The sequence below is a fragment of the Mauremys reevesii genome, linkage group 10 (genome assembly GCF_016161935.1).
Source record: "Mauremys reevesii isolate NIE-2019 linkage group 10, ASM1616193v1, whole genome shotgun sequence".
In the NCBI taxonomy this organism is placed as follows: Eukaryota; Metazoa; Chordata; order Testudines; family Geoemydidae; genus Mauremys; species Mauremys reevesii.
In genome coordinates this window covers 39,606,045-39,630,214 of record NC_052632.1, presented here as the reverse complement: position 1 = coordinate 39,630,214, position 24,170 = coordinate 39,606,045, and the positions used below count along the sequence as shown (strand labels likewise).

At 46.4% G+C, this 24,170-nt stretch overlaps 1 protein-coding gene across 1 annotated transcript; it reads right to left on the bottom strand.

Annotated features, from left to right (window-relative positions):
* Positions 1-4,110: 4,110 nt before the first annotated feature.
* Positions 4,111-23,968, bottom strand: SEC11A (SEC11 homolog A, signal peptidase complex subunit). Its single transcript, XM_039492797.1, has 6 exons — positions 23,825-23,968; positions 21,645-21,754; positions 13,434-13,583; positions 10,013-10,132; positions 4,587-4,644; positions 4,111-4,398 (listed from the first exon to the last, which is right to left on the bottom strand). Exons 1-6 carry the CDS (start codon positions 23,873-23,875, stop codon positions 4,348-4,350), a joined length of 540 nt encoding a protein of 179 aa, XP_039348731.1. The 5' UTR covers positions 23,876-23,968; the 3' UTR covers positions 4,111-4,347.
* Between the last annotated feature and the right edge of the window lie 202 nt (positions 23,969-24,170).

Here is a 24,170-nt window from a genome sequence, read left to right as displayed (position 1 = left end):
AAGGTAAGGAAGGAAGGATAGGATAAAGGATGAGGATGTTTTGTTCAAACTAGCAGGTACAAGATTCAGTGTAATAAGGAAAAGCATATGGAGTGTAATACAAAGCATTTGTATCAGTGCATAAAAGAGAAGTTATAGGAGGGGTCAAAGCACATGGATTGTAATACCAAGTGTGTTTGTATCAGTGTGTAAAAGGAGAAGTTATAGGAGGGGCACCTTTGTGTCAGCCAAGGGGACAGGACCATGGTGTCCTGAGCCTTCACCTAGTCACAGGCATACATGTGTTTGTGTCCCTGTGACCTGTTGGACAGGGTGTGTGCTTTGCTGACTTCACCACCAAACTGAACCTGGGGTCTCTCTCTCTCTTCTGGCTGGGTGTGGTGCCCAGTAGCCCATGTGGCCACACTACAGAAAGACAGAGGGCGTCAATTACTTCCCTGCTGTGCCATGTGCTGCCTCTGTGTAAGCAGCTCGTAACAGCATAACCCTCATCTCCCTCATGCAATTGTGTCCCACTCTCCTTTCCAGTGAGGGTCTATGGTTGGGATTATTTTCCCATGGATGCATTTGTTGAAATCTACCATTTAATCTTATTTTGTTATTCTCTTCTAGTGGGGCCCCATTGGTTCATTACACCGTTTGCACTGGCGCTCACTCTGAGGCCTTCCCTGCCTTCACTTGTGCAACAACTGCAGCTGAACCAGTGCCAGTTTGTACTTGGCTACACTTGGAATGCAGCAGTGTGCAGCTGTTCCTGTTGCTAACACCTGCTGGCAGTAATCGGTAATGTCTGCCATGTACACAAGCCAATAGCTGGCACGTAGGCAACCCTCTAAGAAACAGACAGAGGTAATTGCTCCTCTCTGCCAACCAGCTTCCTCAAAACTCTCCTTGACGTCCCAGTATTACAGCCCACTGCTACCACAGGAGCCCTTGCCACAACCTTCACTTGAGCCTTGTCACTGAGCTAATGCTTGTCACAAGTGCCGCTGCCTGCGGAGAGCTCTGATGCTGGTGCGAAGGTGTGAGGACTCGATTGAGCACCACATCATCAGCACTTTCACAACATTTTAATGAAGGCACGAGGTGTTGATGAACAGAATTTAAAAGAACTCTCCTTAACCCGGGACTAGCTGAAGGACTAAGAGTTCATGCATAAAAACAGCTCAGGCTGCTGGCAGTCCAGGGGTAATACAAACCCAAGGAGCAGAAGAGCTTGGCCTGCAAGCAGCCTGGTGCAAACTTCAAACTCATGGGGGAGACGTGCTGGATAGGCCAAGGGAGAAGCCCTCAGGGGTCCCCAGGGCCTTTGGCCTGTATTCTTTCTATAGCAGTGTTGATATATCAGAAGTTTGCTTTCTGGTGCCAGCATTCTTTCTGCTCATGCTACATCCTGCTTTTCTTTCTCTCTCTCTCTCACACTTGGAAGAAGCCACTTGTCAGGACTCCATTCCCATGAGCTACAACAGCTGGAGTTGAGGGCAAATAGTTTTGTACAAAGGGACCTGGGCTACAAAGTTCCACTATGGAGCCAGAGATCTCATACGAAGGCATCTCTCCCAGTCTGGAGAGTGCCAGGGCTCTGGTATCTGCCCTGTTCTCCCTGGTGTCTTAAAGTTACGTGCTTCATCCTACCCTGAGAACAGAACCTGCAAGATATCAAATGGGGCACTGGCCTCCTTTGGCTCAATGTGTGGTGTCCAGGACCAGTGGTTGAACTCTGAGGTACAAACATCAGGAAGGTACAGTGAGTTCTGGGGGACCCAACTGCTCCTTAGGGAGCTCACCAGAGAGCTGATGAGCTCTGTAAAGTTTGACACAGTGCTGGCCTCACCCACATCCTCCAACTCACCCACTGGAGGGTTTGGTCCCGTACAGCTCCACGTAATGGCTGCACATATCTTGCACCTGGAGGAGAACCTGTCCTGGTAGAGCACCCAAAGGGTTCGGTTTTAGTATCCAAGTCATGTTCAGGAAGCTAGTTAAGTCTAAAGTTCATCACTTTTGCTCTTTTCATGTGCTAGAGTTGTGATTTTACTTTATGGGGTTTGTACTCATGACACCATAGCGCCGAGCTTAATGATACTTGTCTGTTGGTGCCAGCAACCTTCATGAAGAATGGGGAACGAGGGCCTTGGTTGATATGTCTAATCAGGAACTGGTGAAGTTGACTTTCTGTGGTCTCTCTCAGATTAAAGGGAGGGCTGGTAAGGAGATTTGAAAGGCATCGATTTCTAGGGACACAGAAAACTGCAGAGAGATGTGGAAACTGTTTATAGCAGGAAGCTTGTGATTTGTGAGCAAGCTATGGAGAGACTTATTTGCAGCAGTATGAGGAACTCACACATCACAGCATGAGGGGGTGGTGCTGCTAAGCTCTCAGTAACTGCCTAGAGGTAGGTATGAGCCGTCTCACTAAACAAGCAGAAACAGAATTCTCTCATGAGTTAGATCAGTGGTTCTCAAACTGGGGCTGCTGCTTGTGTAGGGAAAGCCCCTGGCGGGCCGGGCCGGTATGTTTACTTGCTTGGCCCGCAGGTTCGGCCGATCGCAGCTCCCACTGGCCGCGGTTCATCACTACAGGCCAATGGGGGCTGCGGGAAGTGGCGCGGGACAAGGAATTTGCTGGCCGCTGCTTCCCGCAGCCCCCTATTGGCCTGGAGCAGCGAACCACGGCCAGTGGGTGCCGTGATCGGCTGAACCTGCGGACCCGGCAGGTAAACAAACCGGCCCAGCCCACCAGGGGCTTTCCCTACACAAGCAGAAGCCCCAGTTTGAGAACCACTGAGTTAGATCAAACATCCTGGTAGGGGTGAACTGCAAACCTGACTCACCCAGTACAGATAGCAGGACAATAGGTAAATGCACAACCTACACCACGGTCTCAGGCAGCCCCCTGGGCTAAACCTGTGCAAGCAGAATCATTGCTCTGATGGGGACCAGCACAGAAAAAAAAAACAGTTATTGCAGGAAGTAATAGGTGGTATCCCTTCCCCTCTTCCCCTACGTTAGCACTACCCCCCACTACCCTAACACTCATAAAGGGGTACTGTGCTGCTACCACCATCTTTGGGAGGAGCTATAAAACAGGGCTAGAGCAATTGTGATCACTGAAGATCCCACAGCACATTTCACAACTGTAGGGAAATTTACTTCTGTAGCCTGGACAAACCCCAGCCTGGGTAACTGCATCCTACCCACCCCTCAGCTACAACTGGGTATTTTCTTTCCATCTATAAAATGATGGGGTCTAAATTAGCTGTTACCACTCAAGAAAGAGATCTTGAAGTCATTGGGGATAGTTCCCCGAAAACAACCACTCAATGTGCAGCGGCAGTCAAAAAAGAGAACAGAATGTTGGGAATCATTAAGAAAGGAATAGATAAGACAGAAAACATATTGCCTCTATATAAATCCATGGTATGCCCACATATTGAATACTGCATGTAGATTTGGTCATCCCATCCCAAAAAAGATATATTGGAATTGGAAAAGGTTCAGAAAAGGGCAACAAAAATGATTACGGGTATGGAACGGCTGTCATATGAGGAGAGATGAATAAGACTGGGACTTTTCAGCTTGGAAAAGAGATGACTGTGCATTACTGAGCAGCCATCGTGGTCCTCCACAGTGGTGTTTCCATTGCAGTGGTGGATGAAGCAGCCCCTACCCACAGTCCAAGACATGCACGTTATTTTAACAGGATTTTAAGATATCCAAAGATATGAACGGTTCACCCCATAAAAAGGAAGTTAAAGTGACAGCTGCTGTTTTACTGCAACATATAAACAAATGACAGTTTAATTCCTAAGACATTCTTTAAGAATCAGTACAACACTAAATTCCTGGGCCTTTCCAATGAGGTCGCGGAAGAATTTGCATTCCAACCATTTTTAAAACAAGAACGTGACAGGGATTGTTTTAGAGGATATGCAAAATATTTTATTCATGTTTTGAAAAAAAAAGACCGTCCCCTCTATAGGTCACCATCCACACTGTCAAACTACAAACTGGAGGGGGTTACTCGCAGCCAGGAGCGGCACCGATCTAGAGAACATTTGTGTAGGCACTTCAGAAATGAAGCTCAGCTTCAAAATACAAAACACAACATTTGGCTTAGACTTTTAATATAAAAACTCACCGATGTACAAAAAGGCTAAAATGTGACAAGCCATTGAAAATACTGAGATTAACGTTCTTCCTTACACAGTAAAAAAACAAACCCAAACTGCTAAGAAGCATTGAAATGTACATTTTCCTTTCTCACCACACATCAGGCCATTCTCTACTCAAAACGCTTGGTTACAAAAACATGGCATCTTTGCTAGGAACTTCAGTGCAACTGGGCTACTCTCGATGGACCAGCACAAATAATCCCAGTAAAAAGAGGACGGCATACTGAAAAACAAAGCAGCAGGATCACCAATCAGAATGTGCATTCAGCTCTACAGACTAACAGTAACAATAAACATGCTTAGAAGAGCCGCCACTAAGTACAGTTTAGCTTGTGTGCATAGAAGCTTCCTCAGCAAACCAACAGGAAAATCATTTCTTAGTGTAATGTGACAAAAATAAGTATGTCATACCTTAAATTTGGGGTAATCGTTCATTAAAATAGTCACAATTCCAATGTAGGGGACAAATCTACAAGAGAAAAAAAAATCACTTATTTCAGATAGTTTCCACTGAAGATTTCACAGGCTAGGTTGTGCCCTGGAATACGCACAAAGAAATTGCCAGACTGGATGACAGGAGCGCTCCATCAAGCACAGGATACTCTCTATGAACAGTTGCTTCAGAGGAAGATGCAAAGCCTCCCCTAGGGAAAGCTTCATCCTTAACCCTCTTTAGGTAATAGGCTGGGTTAAGCTCTGAAGCAGTCAGGTTTCCTCCCTTCCCAAGTTCTTGGGTTTTGTTTTAAAGCCCTGGTATTATAACTTGGGGTATTCTTGTTGTCCATAAATCTCAACCTTTTTTTTCAATCCTGTGAGCTCCTGGCCTCAGTGATATCTTGGGGCAATCAGTTTCTCCAGCTAATTATGCATTGCTAAAACAGAATTTTTCTTCAGTTTCAAGTTTGCAGCCTCTCAGTTTCACTGCATGTCCCCGTGTTCTTGTATCATGAGACAGGAAGATAAAGTTCCTGTTCTACCTTCTCTACAGCATTCATCATTTTGTATAACTATCGTGCCCCTTCTTACTCTCTTATGCTAAGGTAAGCAACCACAATCTTTGCAGTCTCTTCATACAGGACTTTTTCCAATCTTCTAACCATTCTGGTTGGTTTCTGAAGCCCCTCTATTTCTGCTATCCCCTTTGTGATATAAATCAGTGGTTCACATTCTATAATAATTCTAACAAACCCTGGGACAGATTCTGCCAGATCAAAAAAATCATTCCCCAGTAGAAACGGTGCATAATTATGTGCCACCGCTGCAACAGTTAGTTCAGCCTGCAAATCACCAGTTTCCATGTGTACCTCAGCTAAAGGTGCAAGGACATTAAAACCTCCCACCAATTCTAATTCTGCCATTTTCCTGGTAATAAATCCTGCTCATGGATCAGGTCCCTCTTGACCACAGAAATCTCTGCACCAGTATCCCTCCAACCTTGGATCACTTTGCAGTTAAGCTTAACAGCATGCATATGCTCACTGCTTACTTGTGTAGAAGCAACCTTTACAAATCCTGTGTGGTAAGAAGCAGTAGCCTGGGATACCTCTGTGCTCTGAGAAGCAGCAACATCATATGTTACCTGGTGCCTGTCCCCTTTCAGCCCAGGACAGTTATTCCTCAGGTGCCCAGTGGACTTACAATGATAGCACCTTCTGGGCTCCTTTGCTTGTACAGGAGACTTGGGATGAGAAACAGGGGAATGGGGAGATGAACGCCCAGCCTCCTTTTTCCCAAGGGTAAAACAGTGATTCTACTTTCCACCAACCCCATACCCCTCTGCCAGTGGTTTATGTTTAACTGTGCCTTGTGATTGCTCATAAGAGTCTGCAAACCCAGCTAATTCCCACACTGCATCCACCTTTTTGTCCCACAAATACTATTTTACATCATCACTGCACATATTCAGGAACTGTTCCTGAGTAACCAAATCACACATTTCTTCAAAGCTTGAAATGTCTTCCCCCCCCCACTTGTCTAACAAATCACTTATTTCATTTACATAAGCCACATTCCTCAATCCAGATCCCCTCTTAAGACTCATGAATTTTACCCTGTAGGTTTCAGGTGTAATCTGGAACTGTTTCAAAACCAGTTCCTTAAATTTACCATAGTTTGAAGCCATCAGCAACAGACATCTTACTGAATATGTCCAGAGCTCTCCCAGTCAATTTTGCAAAGTAGTCATTTTTTGATCCTCAGGAATCACATGGAGAGTGCAGTCTCTCAAAGGTGATGAAATATTCAGCAATATCACTGGATTCATCATATTGCAGGCATAACCGTTCCCATTTGTGGATTTTTGGGGAAGTGGAGCCAGCTGCTGAAGAGTTTTGTCTCTTCCACTCCATTACAGCCAGTTCATGCTTCTGGGTCTCAATTTTGGCTTGTTTTTGGGCCTCAATTTCTTTGTCTTTTAACTCCAGGGCTAGATGCCTTTCTCTTTCCTTTTCCTCCTGAGCTTGCTGCCTCTCTTTTTTCTTTTATCTCCAGTTCTTTCAGTTGCAATAATCTCTGGTGCTCCCTCTCCTTTTCTGCAACTTGCAGCCTAAAAAGCTCCAATTTCGCAATCGCTTCACTGCTTTCACTCATTTTCCTGTTCCTACTTCACTTTCCCGAAATAAGCAAACAGAAAATAACAAATCAGTAACCACTTTGTCTGTTCTCCAGCCAGCACACTTAAAACTCACTTAAAATCACTACTAGTGTCTCAAAGCAATCAGCCGTGCACATATCCTGTTAGACTACGCCACCGTGATGGGTTCGGTCACAGAGACCCTCCCTTGAGGCTGCCACCTGATGTACTGAGATTATCTCTGAGCCCATTTTCCCCCAACAGCTTGGGACTCCAGAACCCTGCCTTGTTGAGCCAGACACTCTAGCCTGCTGCAACACAGACCCAAGTCTGGTCCGTGCCCTCAAAGCTGCAGACTTTAACTAAAAACTGCTCAGCAGGTCATTTGACTCCAGCACCCAGACACCCAGCTCCCAGTGGGATTCAAACCCCAAATAAATCTGTTTTACTCTGTATAAAGCTTATACAGGGTAAACTCATAAATTGTTCGCCTTCTATAACACTGATAGAGAGATATGCACAGCTGTTTGCCCCCCAGGTATCAATCACTTACTCTGGGTCCATTAATAAACAAAAGTGATTTTATTAAGTATGAAAAGTAAGATTAAAGTGGTTTCAAGTAATAACAGACAGAACAAAGCAAGTCACCAAGCAAAATAAAGCAAAAACACGCAAGTCTAAGCCTAATACATTAAGAAACTGATTACAGGTAAAATCTCACCCTCAGAGATGTTCCAATAAGCTTCTTTCACAGACTAGATGCCTTCCTAGTCTGGGCCCAATCCTTTCCCCTGGTATGGTCCTTGTTAGTTTCAGCAGACATTTTAGGTGGAAAGCAGGGGTGTTCTAATGACTGGCGGCCCCCTTTGTTCTGTTCCACCCCCTTTTATAGCTTTGGCACAAGGTGTGAATCTTTTGCCTCTCTGGGTCCCAAAGGGGGGGGAGGGTTCCCACCCCTCCTTCTAAATGGAAAAGTACCAGATTTAAGATGGATTCCAGTATCAGGTGACATGATCACATGTCCTGTGAGACCCCAGCCTCCATTCTTCCTGGGCTGGCCCACAGGTACACAGGAAGGTTTGTAAGTAAACAGAGCTATTTCAACCAATTGTCCTAGTCAATGGGAGCCATCAAGATTCTAAACCACCATTAATGGCCCACACTTTGCATAATTACAATAGGACCTGAGAGTTATACTTCATATTTCTAGCTTCAGATACAAGAATGATATACAAATAGGAGGACTATATTCAGTAGGTTATAACCTTTGTTATGATACCTTACAAGAGACCTTTTGCATAAAGCATATTCCAGTTACATCATATTCACACTCATAAGCATATTTCCATAAAACATATGGAGTGCAACGTCGCACTACTATGAAGTGCATCTAAGACACCTGAAAGTTTTGGGACAGATGGACTCTGCACAGATTTGACACCAGAAGTAGAGCCAGCGTTTAACATTTTGGGGTAGGCCTGTGAAATGAACTTTCCACCCCTATAGTCCACTGGGACACAAAAGACAGGCCTGAAGATTTTAGAGCTGTAGCAAGGAGACTCTTTGGGGGACACCCAAACTATAACTAGCTCTTCAGGTCACCATCTGGCTCCAGCTGTAGGAGAGTGGAGCCTAAGGCCTGTGCATACTTTAATATTTAGACTGGCTCTGTAAGGGATAATTGTCCAGATAAGGCAGAGATCTGGGGACAATGAACTCCAATCTCCCAGATGGTTGAGAGAACATTCAGATGAAGTTTAGCACTTACAGCTGGCCCCGACACACCAGCTGCTGCTGGCACGGACCCCGGGGTGGCCCTGAAGCCAGGAGCATCGGCCACTGCTGGTGCAGCCCTGGAGCAGCAGCAGTCCCAAGGGCCACCCCAGAGGCCGTGGGAGCAGTGATTCCCAGGGGCCTCATACAAGCAGATGGTGGGAGGCAGTCAGCCCCCACCGCCAGAGCAGTGGCCAGCCATCAGCCCCATAGCTCCCCCAGAGCAGCGGTACCCCAGGAGCTGCAAAGTTTTGGTCAGGGATATTTATAGTGAAAGCCATGGACAGGTCTCAGGCCATGAATTTTTGTTTCTTGCCCATGACTTTTACTAAAAATATCCATGACTAAATCTTAGCCTTAAATTATGCCTTTCAGTCAGCCAATCATTTCTTTTAATCAAGCTAAAATGATTAATTTTATAAATAAATACAAACATTCTTCAAACACCAGTTCAACGTATGTTTTGCCTGGAAACAAAAAAAGCCTTTTTAGTATTTAGCATCAACAAATCATTAAGCTATTTGATCTTCAACTCCAGTCAAAAGAGTTTTTCTACTCCCCTTTGAAAATTTTCATCCAAGTGCTACTGATATTAACTTGGTGATTTTTTTTTTTTTTAAGTTAAGCTTGTGCCTTTACTTGATTCTTTATCGTAGGTAAAAGAAGCCTGAAAGCTTTCTATTGTAATTATCAAAAATAATGAGTTTATGGATCCCTAGTTTTCCTGGGAATGTCTTTGGGTTTTCAGGGATGTTTCTTGAGCTCTTGTGCCGTAACTGAAAGAAGCATTGAACCTTTGGCAGAGATGGCCTCTCTCACAACTGTTCATTAAGCATTAGAGTTAAATAGACATTAACTTTAAGCAGTCTGACTAAAAAATCTCCGCCATCTTCAGCTGCTGAACTTTCATTGTCTTAGCATTTGTGCCAAAACTGCACTAGATCCCAAGTCACCAGGCAGGCAAGACCTGAATTTTGAATGTAAAAAGCCTTTCCAGCCTTCTTTATCCATCATAAAGCAGTGAAAGGGTACACTCCCATTGCAGATCAGCTTTAATGGAGTTCTGGAAGGGGCTACGTGACAGCTCATCCACCTCCAAGACAGGAAATGAGCAGAAACCTGGAGGGCAGTTCACACATGGATACCTTTGTTCAAGGCAAGCCAAGAAGTGAACTTGCCTTTGTTACTCAATTCCACACATTACTTGCTGACACGCCACTTTAATCAAAAACCACAGAAATCCTAACAGGGAAGAGCTCAACAGAAGAAAGCATTTTCCAGCTCAAACTGGAGACAAGCACTGGTCACAGCCAGGGCTGATGAGACTGGGGGGAAGCCGGTACAAATTACTGGGGCACGGCGGTCCAGAAGGGAGCCCAGGGTCCGGCTCCGTCGGCCCTGTTTAGCCAGTCCGCCCTTGCTGCGGGGCCCGAACCGGCTCTCGGCAGCCCTGGCCAGAATACACCCTCCTCTGCTGGATAGCTTCACTTACCCTCTTGCTCGCCCCACCACATCTTTCTTCTCCAGCCAGTGCTGCCCTTGTTTGTACAGCCCTCTGTCATCAACGGCATTATTGTCTCCCTTTGTCAAAAATTTGATGTCTCCATTTTGCCTTAAAAAGAAAAGAGACTACAGGTCACAGATGAGCCACTAACTGCTATTGCAAGCAAGTACAATGACTGCAGGGACTACGATATACAAACATTTCAAACACACAGGTTTGTCAGAGGTCCCAGCCAAGTGGACCCCTCCCCCTTCAAAGCCTTTTTTGAAGGGCAGATTAAATACTTAGAAACATTTAAAACACAAGAGAGAGAGCGCTCCTGGCTCCGCTAATTCCAACACATTGATATTCTTTCCTAAGAGTTTCTGGATGGCACTGATGGGATGTGGGATTGCTTCTCACTCAGTAATTTCTCTCCTGCTTCTGATCCTTTCTGCCTCCCTTTCGACCTGCAGTGTCTCCTGATATTTCCTTCCACCTTTCTAGAGCTCCCAAGTGATGCATATTTCCAAGTGGCAGTCCACAAAACGGTGCTACCAACCGGGGTCCGGCACATTCCAGTCACTTGTGAATGGTCCTTTGAAAGCATGTGCCAACTGGAGCTGCTCTTATGGCTTCGTTCAGCATGTCATGAGCTCCCCAATTTGCAGGCCTACCATCAAATCAACCACCTGCAGGAAAGCATGTGGAAGCTCTTCATTGTGTGCACTCCCTCTACCGCTCTCGGACCCACTGGTGCTCTGACACTGTCTGCAGCCAAGAAGAAGAAAGTCCAAGAGGAACGCAGCGCCAGCTGCATTTGAATAGCAGCAGAAGTGTCCTTAAAGTGTCCTAGGTACGGGCAGCCTTGTCATAGGTACAGTACTTGAAGGCTGCGTCAGAGAGCTTATTGTTGCAATTCAGCAACAAGTGAGGATGTCAAAACAGGAGTGTACAGTGCAGGTCTGCTCTCAAAAAGAATTATGCAACAGTGGCTGCTTCTCGCAGTGCAGATCTGAACCCTGGAGATACCAGCTATCAGAATAAGCAGCTGACCTGAGTGCTAAACATAAGTTGCCACGGCTTCTCACCCTTATTAGCCCTGCAGAGTCACCAAGCTCTGGGAGAGGGAATTGGATTCTAGCCTGTCTCACAAAGCAATAGAACTGTTAAGTAAACTCTGACAGCAGAATCTTTACCTCTGGAGGTAGAGAATGAATCCAGTTTAGTTCTTAGTCCAGAAGGACTTTGTAGGGTTGATGGGTAGAACACACTTTCCTTTGTAAACAAAGGGGATTTGATCTGGAGTCAGAGAAAGATAAGAATCTGCGCATTTTTGGTTTTCAATAGGCTACAGAGTCTCATACTGACAGCCCATTACTACACAATGGAAATTGTAAATCAGGAAGCTAGAGATTTTGGCCACTGGGTAGAGAACAGCTGGGACTTTTGGTATCTAGGAAGAAACAGGAGGCAGCTTAACTCTAGGGTAAATACTCAAACTCACTGCTGGTGACGGCAGAAATGTCAAAAATTAAATGGTTATCTTTAGGTTTCAGAGTTAACACCCATTGAAATCAATGTGGCAGGTCAGACCTCAGACCTATTGCTTCAAGCTGTCTGCTCTGCTTCACACTGCTCATGGCTTTAAAGGTTATCTTTACAAACACGAGGACTAGATTTTATTTCTAAATGTAACTTGAGATTCTGGGAACGGGAGAGGATTCCACAGAATGCAAAGCACAAGGCCTTGCCTATAGTCCATCCATGGCCATCTCAATGTTCAGCAGCAGCTGAACACATTCTTATCATTCTTTAAAAAATGTTTAGCTCTGAAGTGAAGCCAAGGATGGGAAGCTTGGGAAGGAAGAGGAAAGTTTAATAAAGAATCCACATCTCAGCCTCAGCATTCACTCTCTGCCACACCTGCACTGGTTGCATGCAGGAGGAGACTGGATGTCCAAGTGCAGTTCCACTCTGAGAAGAGACTAAAAATATCACAGTGGGTTTCCTTTATTGATCAAGATTTGTGTATAAATAAATCAGTAGAAAAGAGACTGGTTCTATTAACGAGCAGATCTGGAACTCACCCTGAGAGGAGAGTTAAGTGGGGCTGCACAAGGAGAACAGCTAGCTGAAACTGAAGTCTGGCAAGACGGATCATGCTGGAGGGGAAGGAAGTACTTTGTAGAACTCATCATGACTAGCATCACCCCCACCACTGAGGCATCCTACCCTCCAGATGTCGAGATGATTCAAAACTTTGGGGTTATTCTGCACTCTACTGTTTCTAGGTACCAACATAGCTGTAGCTATTAGAATTGCACTGAGGCTGAAGGTAGAAAGCCACCCTATCTATCAAAGGGATTTGGCCGCAGTAATCCTCACATATGTGACCTCCACACTCCATTACTACAATTCATTGTATCTAGGAATGACTCCATCAGTCCTGATAAAACTCCAGGTTATTCGGAATGCAGCAGCACCACCTACTGGGAACCCATCACCTCTAGAAACCACACTCTACCTTGGCTCTCCATGGAATATAGGATTTAATTTGAGAACTTATTCTCAAATCCCTCCATGGGACTGGCCCCAGTTACCTGAGGAACTGCCCCCATGTGTGACCACCACCACCAGCCACTGGAAACATGAAAGAGAGAGTCTCTTGAACACAGGATGGTGTTTTCTTGGAAGCTGGCCCAAAACTGCAGAACTTGCTCAAGGAACAAATCAGAATGACCATCTCACCCACTTCAGAACAAAATGCAAGACTCATGCTGGCTCAAGGTTTACAGAGAAGGAATGATACACAGTCCAGGTAATCAGGCCTTCCTAAGGTAGATTTACCCTGTCCCAGAATGAGAACAAGAGAACTGGCGTATTAAAAACCAGCACGTTTTAGATTAACACATGACATATCTAAAGGATCTCAAAACTTTAAATATATAGAAGTCACTTCACTCACCACTGAAATGCAATCACCTCTGGGGCAGAACAGAGCAGCTATATAACAGAGAATATGAACACTATCCAGCAGTATGGGACAGGAAGTGAACAGTACTGCATTCCAGTAATGTTGCAGAGGAAGTTAAGGGAGGCAGAATTGCCCATAGTTGGGGGCTAATCCTGGAGTCCTGACCTCAGCTTGTGAAAAATGGCAAGAGATCTTTAGCACAAGTAATCAGGACCTGACTGTAATTCATCTGCATGAAGACCCTTCCAGCAGCACGCTATTTCCTGGCACTCTGGTAGGACACCGGGTCAGTGTTGAGGTAAGAGCCTTCACAGCACTTCCTGCAGCACCCAGGCTTTCCTTGATATCTCCCCATCCACTTACCAACCAGAATATTTTGTGAGATAAGCACAGCCCAAGGTGACACGGCTACAGACATTTGCAATACAATCACCACTCAGACGCTATACGTACTTTTCATGAATTTTCAGGACTCTATGAACTATTGGAATTTCCCTTCCTTCTATCCTAAAGACCACAATTTCTCCCACCCTGATGGGATCTTCAATTCGGTTGGTTAAAAACAGAAGATCTCCTCTGTGAAAAGCAGGTTCCATGCTGCCACTGAAAGACAAGGAAAATAGCAGTTATGAAACAAGGGCATTTGAAAAACTAGAATCAGTGTTTGAAATCTATATGGTTTCAAGTAAACCCCAGAATGTCCTCCCTTAGGAAAGAGCCCCTTAGGAAAACAATCGAAATACTGAAATCACTGAGATGCTTGGCTATAGACAAAGTAATCCCATAGCTGTAAGACAACCAAGACAAATATATACAGAGGATAATTAAATTACATTCCCTCTCTTCCACCTGGCTTTCCTTTCTTTTTATTCTCTTGAGACTTTCTCCCTTCCTTTCCCTACAAAACATACAGCTTCACCCCGAAAAACCAAAATGTTAATATGAATCATTACAAATGTACACACACCATGTTAAGGTCATGTTTAAATCATTTTGGAAAAAAGGGAATGTTAATGATAAAGCAAGATGTGACCAATATACAATATGTCACTTAACATAGTTAATCTGGTATGAAGATATGCACCTAGATATCAAGACAATGTAATTGTAATGTCTTATTGCTCATCACCCAAAGTATCCATAAAGTCTACCCCCTCGCTCCCCCCTCAAAACTAAGAGTCCCCGAGGAAAATAGTTGAAGCCAAGACACTTCAGTTTCACCCACACTATGCTTTGATTTCCCACCACTGCACAGCCACTGGTGCAGCTCTACTAGAGATAAAGCACTGGCAGCCATCAGTGTTACCACCACCACGCCAACCAGGCAAGGCTCTCTGGTATCCAGACTTACTCGCAGTGACAAAGAGGCTGGTGGCCACCAGCAACTTGTTTCCCCACCACTGCTAGAGCTGCACCAGGACTACTGCAATGGTGGGAAGTTTTAGGCCATGTCTATGCTACAGACTTCAGCTGACGCAAGCTTTGTCTGCATGCAGTCGCTGAAATTAGCATATCGCTTTGGTGTGGGCATACTTGGCTGCTTCCATTGACACTACACATATTCACCCAGAGAACTTGTGTGATGCAAAGTGCAGCGCACCACAACTATGCATTCAGTATGCCATCTGCTGCAATGCCTTTTGGGGAATTTTTGCAATGTGTTGTGGGAGAGTAATGACTCACCCAAGGATCTGCAGGAGCTAGAGGTCAAGTTTTCAGCATGCAACTTTCTCCATCCCATAATGTCATCCATATCCCACAATTTTCCCACCTTTTTAAAAAATCCCACTCTGACAGAAGCACGGAGCTCTGCACTGTTCTCACAAATGTTGAGAACACAAGACGCGTGATTCTTCTGTACCTGCAGACCCACAGAAAGTACAGCGACAATGGTGGACATGAGGATTTCTTTGAGAACAGTTTGCTAATCAACATTGCAAAGAACAGTTCAAGGTTATTGGTGGCATTCATGGAGCAGCTGCAGATGGTGGAGAGCAGCTGTTGGGCCCCCAAAACGAGCACCGACTGGTGAGATCACATCTTAATGCAGCTATGGGACAATGAGCATTGGCTACAGAACTTTTGGGTATGCAAGGCCACATTCCTGGATCCGTGTGCTGAGCTCATCCCAGTGCTCCAGTGCATGAACAACAGAATGGGAGCTGCATTGACAATAGAGAAGCGAGTGGCAATCATGCTCTGGAAGTTTGCAATGCTGGATTGCTACTGGTCAGTGGGAAATCATTTTGGAGGTGGGAAATCGGGTGTGGGCTGTTGTGATGCAAGTGTGCAGGGCTATTAATAGTCTTCTGCTATGCAGGACTGTGACCCTCAGCACTGTGGATGGATTTGCAGCAATGGGATTCCTGAACTGCACTGGGGCGGCATGCACATCCCTGTTTTGGTATCAGCTTGCCTTGCCCCCAGGTACATCAACAGAAAGGGCTACTTTACTAGGATTATGCAAGTGCTGGTGGATCATCAGGGATGCTTCACAGATATCAATTTGGGCTGGTCAGAGAAGGTGCATGATTGCGCCCATCTTGATGAAAACAGGACTTTTGCAAAAACTGCAACCAAGGACATTCTCTCCTGACCACTGGATTACCATCTGGCACTACTGAAATGCCAACAGTGATTCTGAGGAACCCAGCCTATCCCTTGCTTCACTGGCTCACGAAGCCTTACACTGGGCAGGTGGACAGCACCAAGGAAAGATCCAACTACCATCTCAGCAGATGCAGAAAGACAACTGAAGGAACATTGGTGGTGTTTACTCAACAGATTGGGATATTTTTCTCATGGAAAATCCATGATTATAGCTGCCAGTTGTATTCTGCACAGTATCGGTCAAGCAAAGGAAGAAAAGAAGCTTCCATCAGAGTGGAGGGCAGGCTGTCTGCTGACTCTGAAGAGTCCAACAATATGGAGCTATGCGACTGAGGGAGGCTTTGAAAATTCACTTTAGTCATCAGTAACAGGAGTGTTTTGTGTGGCAGTGTTCTCTGGGCCTGGAGCTTTGGGTGCTGCAAAGAATTGCATAGTGCTTGCTGTATTTATAACTATGACTGTTCATTTTAGTGAAGCTTTGAGTTCTGTGGTGCTTGGTTTGCATTTACAAGTATTGGTTGCTTTGACTACCACTACATATTCTGCATTTGTGAACTAAGATAATTTGGTTCTCCAAAAACAAAACTTTGAATGGGAATAAATAGTGCAGAAAATCAATGTGCAAAAACAACCCACAGGCAACGTTATACAGATTTTTAACATAACTTAATGGGGTGAAAATTTAAAATTAGAAACTAAGTAAACACACATCCACTTGAGTGCACAAATGTAGTTCATTGTGGGCCCACATACACCAGCCATTGTTCTTGCAGGTCAGTATGTGAGGCTGTAGTCTTCCCTGTTGTCTCCCAGAGTGGAGTGGTAGGCATAGGCAGTGGTAGGCACGTGCCCTCATGATGCCGTGGGTATGTTGGAGGGTGTAGGGAGCAGCAACAATCATGGAGTTCTCCAAGGACTGCAAAGGGTGGAGGGTCCAGGAATTATGGACCAGTAGCTTTTGTGTTTGCTACCTGAGAAGACCCATAATGTCCTGGAGTATTTTCCCGCTCCTTGTCTTGCTGGGATTCTTGGGCCTTCCTACTGTCCCCTGTCCTTTTCCACACTGTCATTCATATTGGCCCTCCAAGCTTTTTGTTCCTGGTCTGATGCAACACTGGCTTGTAGGATTTCACTGGATATGTTCTCTATAGTCCTCTTCTTTCACCTTGTCCCCAGGGTCAGGCATTCTGTGGGTGTGGATAGGACACCCTTCAAGGCTGCCATGACAGAAGCTACTGATAAAAAACAGATGTGACATCAGATTTACAGACATCCATTATTCACATAAGCCCTTAAGAAATGCTTATTAACATTTCAGCTTTGGATCGCCTTGGTACAGCACCACTCTCTGGCCCCAGCCACAGTAAATATCATCACCAGGTTTGGGGAGAAGAATCTTCTGTTGTATGAAGATATAGAAGTTCATTCCCTATTCCATGGGTATGAGTATAGGGCAGGGGTTCTCAAACTTCATTGCACCGCAACCCCCTTCTGACAACAAAAATTAATACATTGACCCCGGGGGGGGGGGGGACTGAAGCCTGAGCCCCACCAAGCCCCACTGCCTTGGGTAGGGCAAACTTAAAGCCACTGCCTCAGGCAGGGGGCCAAAGCCCAAGGTCTTCAGCCCCAGGTTGGGGAGGGAGTGTGTGTGTGGCTGTAACCTGAGCCCCACCACCCATGGCTGAAGACTTTCGGCTTTGGCTTCAGCCCCAGGAAGTGAGGCTTGGGCTTCAGCCCCAGGCAGTGAGGCTTGGGCTTCAGCCCCAGGCCCCAGCAAGTCTAACACCAGCCCTGGAGAACCCATTAAAACAGGGTCCCGACCCACAGTTTGAGAACCGCTGGCATAGGCAATGGCACTGAACACTGGCATTATTTTCCACATACAGTGGTAATTTTTGGTGATCTCCTGAGGCTCACAAAGGCACAGAGAACACAACTGCTAACGGCATCCTAAAACCACACTGGCCTATACTCTGCTAGCCTGTTTACTACAATGGTACCAGCCAAACTTATCGCAGAGCAGCGTGGGAAAGTATCCTACTTTGGAGGAAGGAATAAAGCACCATTCCTAGAAACCTTTTGGAGAAGACTGCAGAGTATCTCCATGGAAGTTTCACTGAAATCTTTCTGGAGGACAAAAGGGACATCCCTATGCACATAAAGCATGCTGCACGGCCCACCCACTGTCTAACCCACCAGTAGAATGAAAGACATGACAACGCTACCTCTTCTTGTATGAAAAGTTGTTCCTTTTGTCTGTCTTGTTAACTTGGGAATGGGCCAGGAAACATCCTTGCATTTAAACATTGCACGGAAAGGTTTATGTGCACACACTTATCTGAGGTCCTTTTCCCTTCATCAGGCTCATCCACACTTGCCGGGCAGTACTGTGGCAGAGTCTCAAGCAGGTCCTGCAGCATGGCCAGAGTCCCTGGCTGTACGTTGTCCATCCGTGGCTGTACGTCCTCACAGTTGTGGGCTGTCTCAGACTCCTCCAATGTATCTGCAATGGTGTGCGGGGTGCTGGTGGGGTCTCTGCCAGGTATGGCATGCAGTTTTTGAAGAAGTGGCAGATCAACAGCATAACACCTGGTCCATTGTTGCGCTCCCTGGTTGTGGTATCCCAGGCAAAATTCCTTAACTTTCACACAGCACTGCTGCTGATTCCAGTCATACCCTTTCCCTGCATCCCCCATGCAAGCTGCTTGTAGATGTCCATGTTTCTAAGGCCTGTCCATAGCTGTGCTTGCACAGCCTCTTCTCCCCACAGGCCTGTGAGATCCAATACCTCCTATCCACACCAGGCAGGAGCACATCTAGTACTTCTCTGTGTGCATGAAGCAGACACGGTTAGTTGGGCAGCTGCACACAAGGGTGAGCTGCTAGGTGTGCTTGCCAAGGTGGGCAATCAGGAAAAGGGATTTCAAAAATATGCAGGGGGTTTTAAGGAGGTGGTGACTCTGGTCTCTGTTAGCCCTGCCCAGTGGAGTTTAAGATTGTGGCCACAGCGGTCATTGTCACAGAGAATAGGGCATTCTGGGACATCTGCTGGAGGACTGTTAGGGTTAACACAGGTCATGCAGCATCTACACTTGCAGTGTTGACCTCAGAGGTGGTTTTACTGCGTCAGTAAACAGGGCGCTAACATCGACCAGAAATTTTTTTTTGTAGTAGATATGTGCACAAATAGGTCAATGCAAGGTAATTTACGTCAACCTAACTTTGTAGCGCAGACCAGGCCTTAAGGTCAGTGTAGACACATCCTGTCTAGCACTTATGCTCAAAAGAGAAGGGCTCTCAAGTTCTCAGATAGACTGTGCTAGAGGTCAGTTCTTGTGATTCAGCATGTTTCCTCAAATAGTCTCACTGCAGGCACTCCTACTAAATTTTTTTCTTGTAAATGGCATAATATTACAGCATCCCTAACCTTTTTAATTGCAAATAAAGTCACTATAAAAGGAAACGTACTTCAAGCACTGCATGTATTCCCATTGTGCCTGGAGATACTAGGCAAAGGTTGCTTGTCAGAAGATATCATTTCACTGAAAAGGGAAAGTGACTTTATGGCCTCCCATCTTACTCAACGGGAAGTGGGTGAAATGCCTCTCATCAGCACACTGAGGAATCAGCAGTAAGAGACTGAAAACAAACTAGTGAAACTTCTAAGTGACATGATGATAAACACTGACAAGCTGCACAGCCAATGTCCCCAGAGAACTGGACCTGTGAAGTTAGTACAGGTACATTCTGGGGAAGCCAGTACCCGCAATAGGTACAGTAGAACCTCAGTTACGAACACCTCGGGAATGGAGGCTGTTCAAAGCTCTGAAATGTTCGTAACTTTGGTTACATCATGGTTGTTCTTTCTGAAATTTACAACTTAACACTGACTTAATACAGCTTTGAAACAATGATACAGAAGAAAAATGCTGCTTTTAACCATCTTAATTTAAATGAAACAAGCACAGAAACAATTTCTTTACCTTGTCAAATCTTTAAATTTTCCCTTTAATTTTTTAGTAGTTTATGTTTAACATAGTACTGTGCTGTATTTGTTTGTTTTGTCTCTGCTGCCATCTGATTGTGTACTTCCGATTTCAAATGAGGTGTGGGGTTGACTAGTCAGTTCATAACTCTGGGGTTCATAACTCTGAGGTTCTACTTTATAGCCACTGCCCCAGGAATTTCAGCAACAGGAAGCTATTTCAAGTTACAACTTGCGGACACTAGCCCCACTCATTTCCTATTGCATTTCTTAGCTCACACAGAGTCAAGATGCCATGTGAAAGAATTTCCCATGGAGTCATATGCATAGAGTTCAGCCAGATCTACTGAAGTGAGAAGGAAAATTTGCTTGCAGTCTTACAGCTAGCTCATCGGATGGCCAGCAAATAGAACTTTGGGTGTGAAACAGAGCGGTCAGCACACCCCAGCCTTGTTACAAGAGAGCAACACAGCACATTCAATCGTAAGCCAAGACACTAAACAATTCTGTTCACATTTGTTATACTAATAGCAATCATAAGTTTCCCTGCTGAGTGTCTCCAACTCTACATTGACTTCCTCATGATTTCAATTTCACTGCCATTAAAAGCTCTTCGCTTACTTTAAATATACATGTAGCAGCAAGATGGAAAACAATGAAGACGGGAAAAAATGCATTTATATTTTCTGTTGTATTCCACAATTTAGTTTCAGTTCAAGTTGCTATCCTTTTGAGAAGCTACTCTTTACAACATAAATAGATGCATCGCTTTACTGGTAACCCAATCTTGCAGAGAATCAATAGGACACTGCCCCCCCCCCCCTTACCTCTGACCTCCCTCCTTCGTCATTTCTTCATGCTCACTTCTATGCAATCCCTTAGACCTGGAATGTCTGCACTGAACCCATCCATAAGGCCACTACACTGTCTTCCTTCCACGGCCCACAAAGTCACAAGACCTCCTTGTCATCCACCAGATCAGGCTAAGGAAGCTCAACAGTGGTGGTGGATGATCTGCAACTCTGGGGCCTGCTTCTGGTCCCTTGTTGTACCACATCTCTGGGCGGCATCCACTAGCTTCTTGGACTCATCTGAGGAGCAGTGGGCACTGACTTGGGTTCGCTGCTTGGTGTCCCCGCTTGGATACCTTGTTTTGGCCTTATGACCTTTCACTTTTGTCCCTATTTTCTCACGTGTTGCCAGGCTTTGGGTCTCTCCCCTTGGTTGAGAGGATGGGCTTTTATTGTCTGTCCCAGTACCCATGACAGGTACACTCTTCCAGCAAGTCCCTCTCCAAGATCTACTTCTATCTAATGCCCACATGAAGTTAATACCTAACAGCTACACTGAGGGGCAGTTTGCATTTTTATATATAAATATTCACTTTGCTTGTCTCCCTCCCTCTCCCCACCCGCACTGTTCTTCTGAGTCAAACTAGATTGTAAACTCTTTGAGGCAGAGACTGTGTCTTCTGACATGGCCCAGCTCGTGGTGAGTGTTAGCACCTGAAGCCCATCTCGGGTGTTTATAAAAAAAAATGCTCCCCATAGGATTCTAACAGCCTTGAGTTTCCTGAGTCACATGCTTTACCATACAGTGTGGGAAGCGTCACCTGAGCTCTGCATTTCCTGGGTTGACAAGATCTGTGGGGTTTTATTCCTTATTACGCTACCTTCTTGCAAAAAGGCAACCTGAACTTCTCACTCCCTTGTTTTTGAATTTGAACTCTGATGTTATGCAGGGGCATGAGGAAAACAGCAGGGTAGCCCAACAGCAAGCTTAAAGCCACATGAGCAATTTTCTGTGCATGAAGAACAAGAACTAGACTAAAAGGAAGTCTGGCTAAAAAGCATACAGGAGATGCTGGACATTCAAATAATATATGAATGAATGCTTCCCAGCCAAGCCATCTTTAAGCCAGTGTTGCTGAAATGCTATAGAGGCTGAATCATTTGTGTTCTTTCCCTGAACGGAAACATTCCGCCTCCCATCCTCTCTAAGCCAGATCTACATTATGCCTCATTAGCTGCATCTCATGAGAAGTCTGAAAGTCAAACAATTTTTACCTGAGTACCACTACAATGGGACTTTCACTTCCTGTAACCACCATTAGCCCCTTCCAGATCATTAAAGCTGAGGAGACAATCATCCCAAAGTTCAGCACCTGATAATACAGCTGCAATAAGAAAAAGACACTAGGTTAAGGAAGCACAGGCATGGATATGGAATAACCTTACAGGTGGCGACGTGGAAAACGAGGAAAACAGATTTCCAACAAGTGAGTGACTATGAGGCGCTGCCTTTGCAAGCAGCCTAGGTCTCAAGCAGGGGAGGATTTACCATGAAACATACCATGCCCTGGCATGGAGCCCCCCAACGACAGGGAGCCCCTGGGCTGGGCACTTGGGCAGCCTGCTCTGCGGGGCTGGACTGCAGGGGCAGAAGCTGTAGGGGGCAGGAGAAGAGGGAGAGAGGCTCACCCACAGACTCAGGGAAGCAGGCGGGAGTTGTGGGTGGCGGTAAGCACTGCAAACGGGGGCCGAAGGATGCAGGAGGAGCACAGGGTGGCCGCGGAGCTGGCTACAGAGAAGCAGTGCTTTGAAGGGGAAACTGCCGCTTCTCTCTGGCTGCATGGCTGCCCCCTGCTCCTCCTGAGTCCTCCGGCCCGCGTTCGTGCCACTTGCCACTGCCTGGCGAGTGGCAGCTGAGCACAGCCCACTGGGGGAGGGAGAAAATGGGTGATCTTTCAGCTCTCCTTCCCCACCAGCCAGGAATGCTGACAAAGCACAAAAGTGAGGGGAATTTGCACCCTTTCAAACTGCAGTAAATGACTTCCTTCCGAATTTGTGGGCAAGAAAGCAATGAGAATCTGAGTCCAACTCGGTGCCACTCAGGGCTCGTCATGGGTCAGTACAGCTGCATGTGGCCTGTTACTCAGAGATAAATGCACAATCATAAACTAGCCTCAGACGGTAAGCTCTTTTGGCACAAGGATGTAGGCTTAATATATTTTTGTGAAGTGCCATGTTCTGTATGAAGAACAGGAGTACTTGTGGCACCTTAGAGACTAACAAATTTGATCATAAGCTTTTGTGGGCTTAAATAAATTTGTTAGTCTCTAAGGTGCCACAAGTACTCCTGTTCTTTTTGCGGATACAGACTAACACGGCTGCTACTCTGAAACATGTTCTGTATGATACTTTATAACTAATGAACATGAACTATATGATGCATATATACCACTTTTAAGCAAACATATAGAGATTTAGGTAATTGGAGCATTAAAATCTTGAGCTAAAAGGTTCTGATCTGGAATTTCCCAAAGCATGGCATGGAGTCAGTTGAGATTATGTTTTCTTCTGTTTTGGTCCTTCAGTTGTGCTGTGGTCTTTTGTGCTCTGCTAAATAGCTGCTGTGTTCTACCACAGACGTAGCTACCTTTCAGCAGTGGCGGAGGTGATTTCTATAGACTCTTTATCCACCTCATAAGAATATTCAGACAATTGATTTAGTTAATCTTAGTTTAAAGCACTTTTTGATCCTCAAAAGGATAAATATTTTGAAAAAACTTCCCCTTGGAGTCTGGCATGATCAGAAGGACAGTCAGTTTATAGTTAACCTTAAAGTTCTGAAGGGAAAAAAAAGTGAAAACCAGGGGGTGGGAGAGATGAGAGAGAATGTTCTTTTTCTTGGCTGGGTCCCATGGTGGGGGGGGGGGGAGAGAGGGGGGAAATGAAGCGGAGCACAAGGCACCACTAACTCTAAATCCGCCACTGGTCTGAAGCCCAGGAACAGATGCTCCTGCACTGATAGGCCACACCATAGGCAAGGGGTCAGACCTGGGGGGCAGTGCACTGCAGCGAAACTCAGAAAACCCGTGCGACCCCCAGGACCACTGCCAACCTCCTCAGGCCGGGGACTAGCGTCGGGGGCTCCAAGGCCAGTCACAGGGGGGCATCACCAGCCACACGAGCCAAAGCCCGTCCCCAGGCCCCTCACCCGGCTCAGCTCCGCGGGCGGGCGGGAAGAACGGGGCGCCGGCCCTTGCTCCCCCCCAGAAGCCTGGGTGCCCGGGGGCCATGCTGGGCAGCTCCACGGCCTGCGGCAACAGGCCGCCCCAGCCCAGGCCAAAGCTCCCCGCGGCCCCGGGTCCGGGCCTGCAGGGCAGGGGCCAGGGAGCAGAGCAACGGCCGGTGCCTGACCGGAGACCGCCAGCCCCCCGGGCCCGGGCGCTCCGAGGCCTCACCTGCCGCTTGTTCATGCGCCGCACATCGTCCAGAAAGTCCAGGGAGAGCATCGCGCGAGCCGCCAGCGCCGGCCGCCAGCGCGCCACTTCCGCTTCCGGGCCGCAGCGCCACTTCCGGCAGCGCCTGCCCCAGACCCCGCCCACAAAGTGCTTCACCGCCCCTCCCCCAACATCACCCCGACTCCACCCTCCAGCCCCACCCACATCCCGTCATTGCTCCCTGACCTCACCTGCCTTCACCCCCCCAACCCTGCCCACACCCCTTCATTGCTCCCCAACCCCACCCACATCATCACCCTCTGACCCCACCCTACCTCACCTGCCTTCACCCCCCAACCCTGCCCAC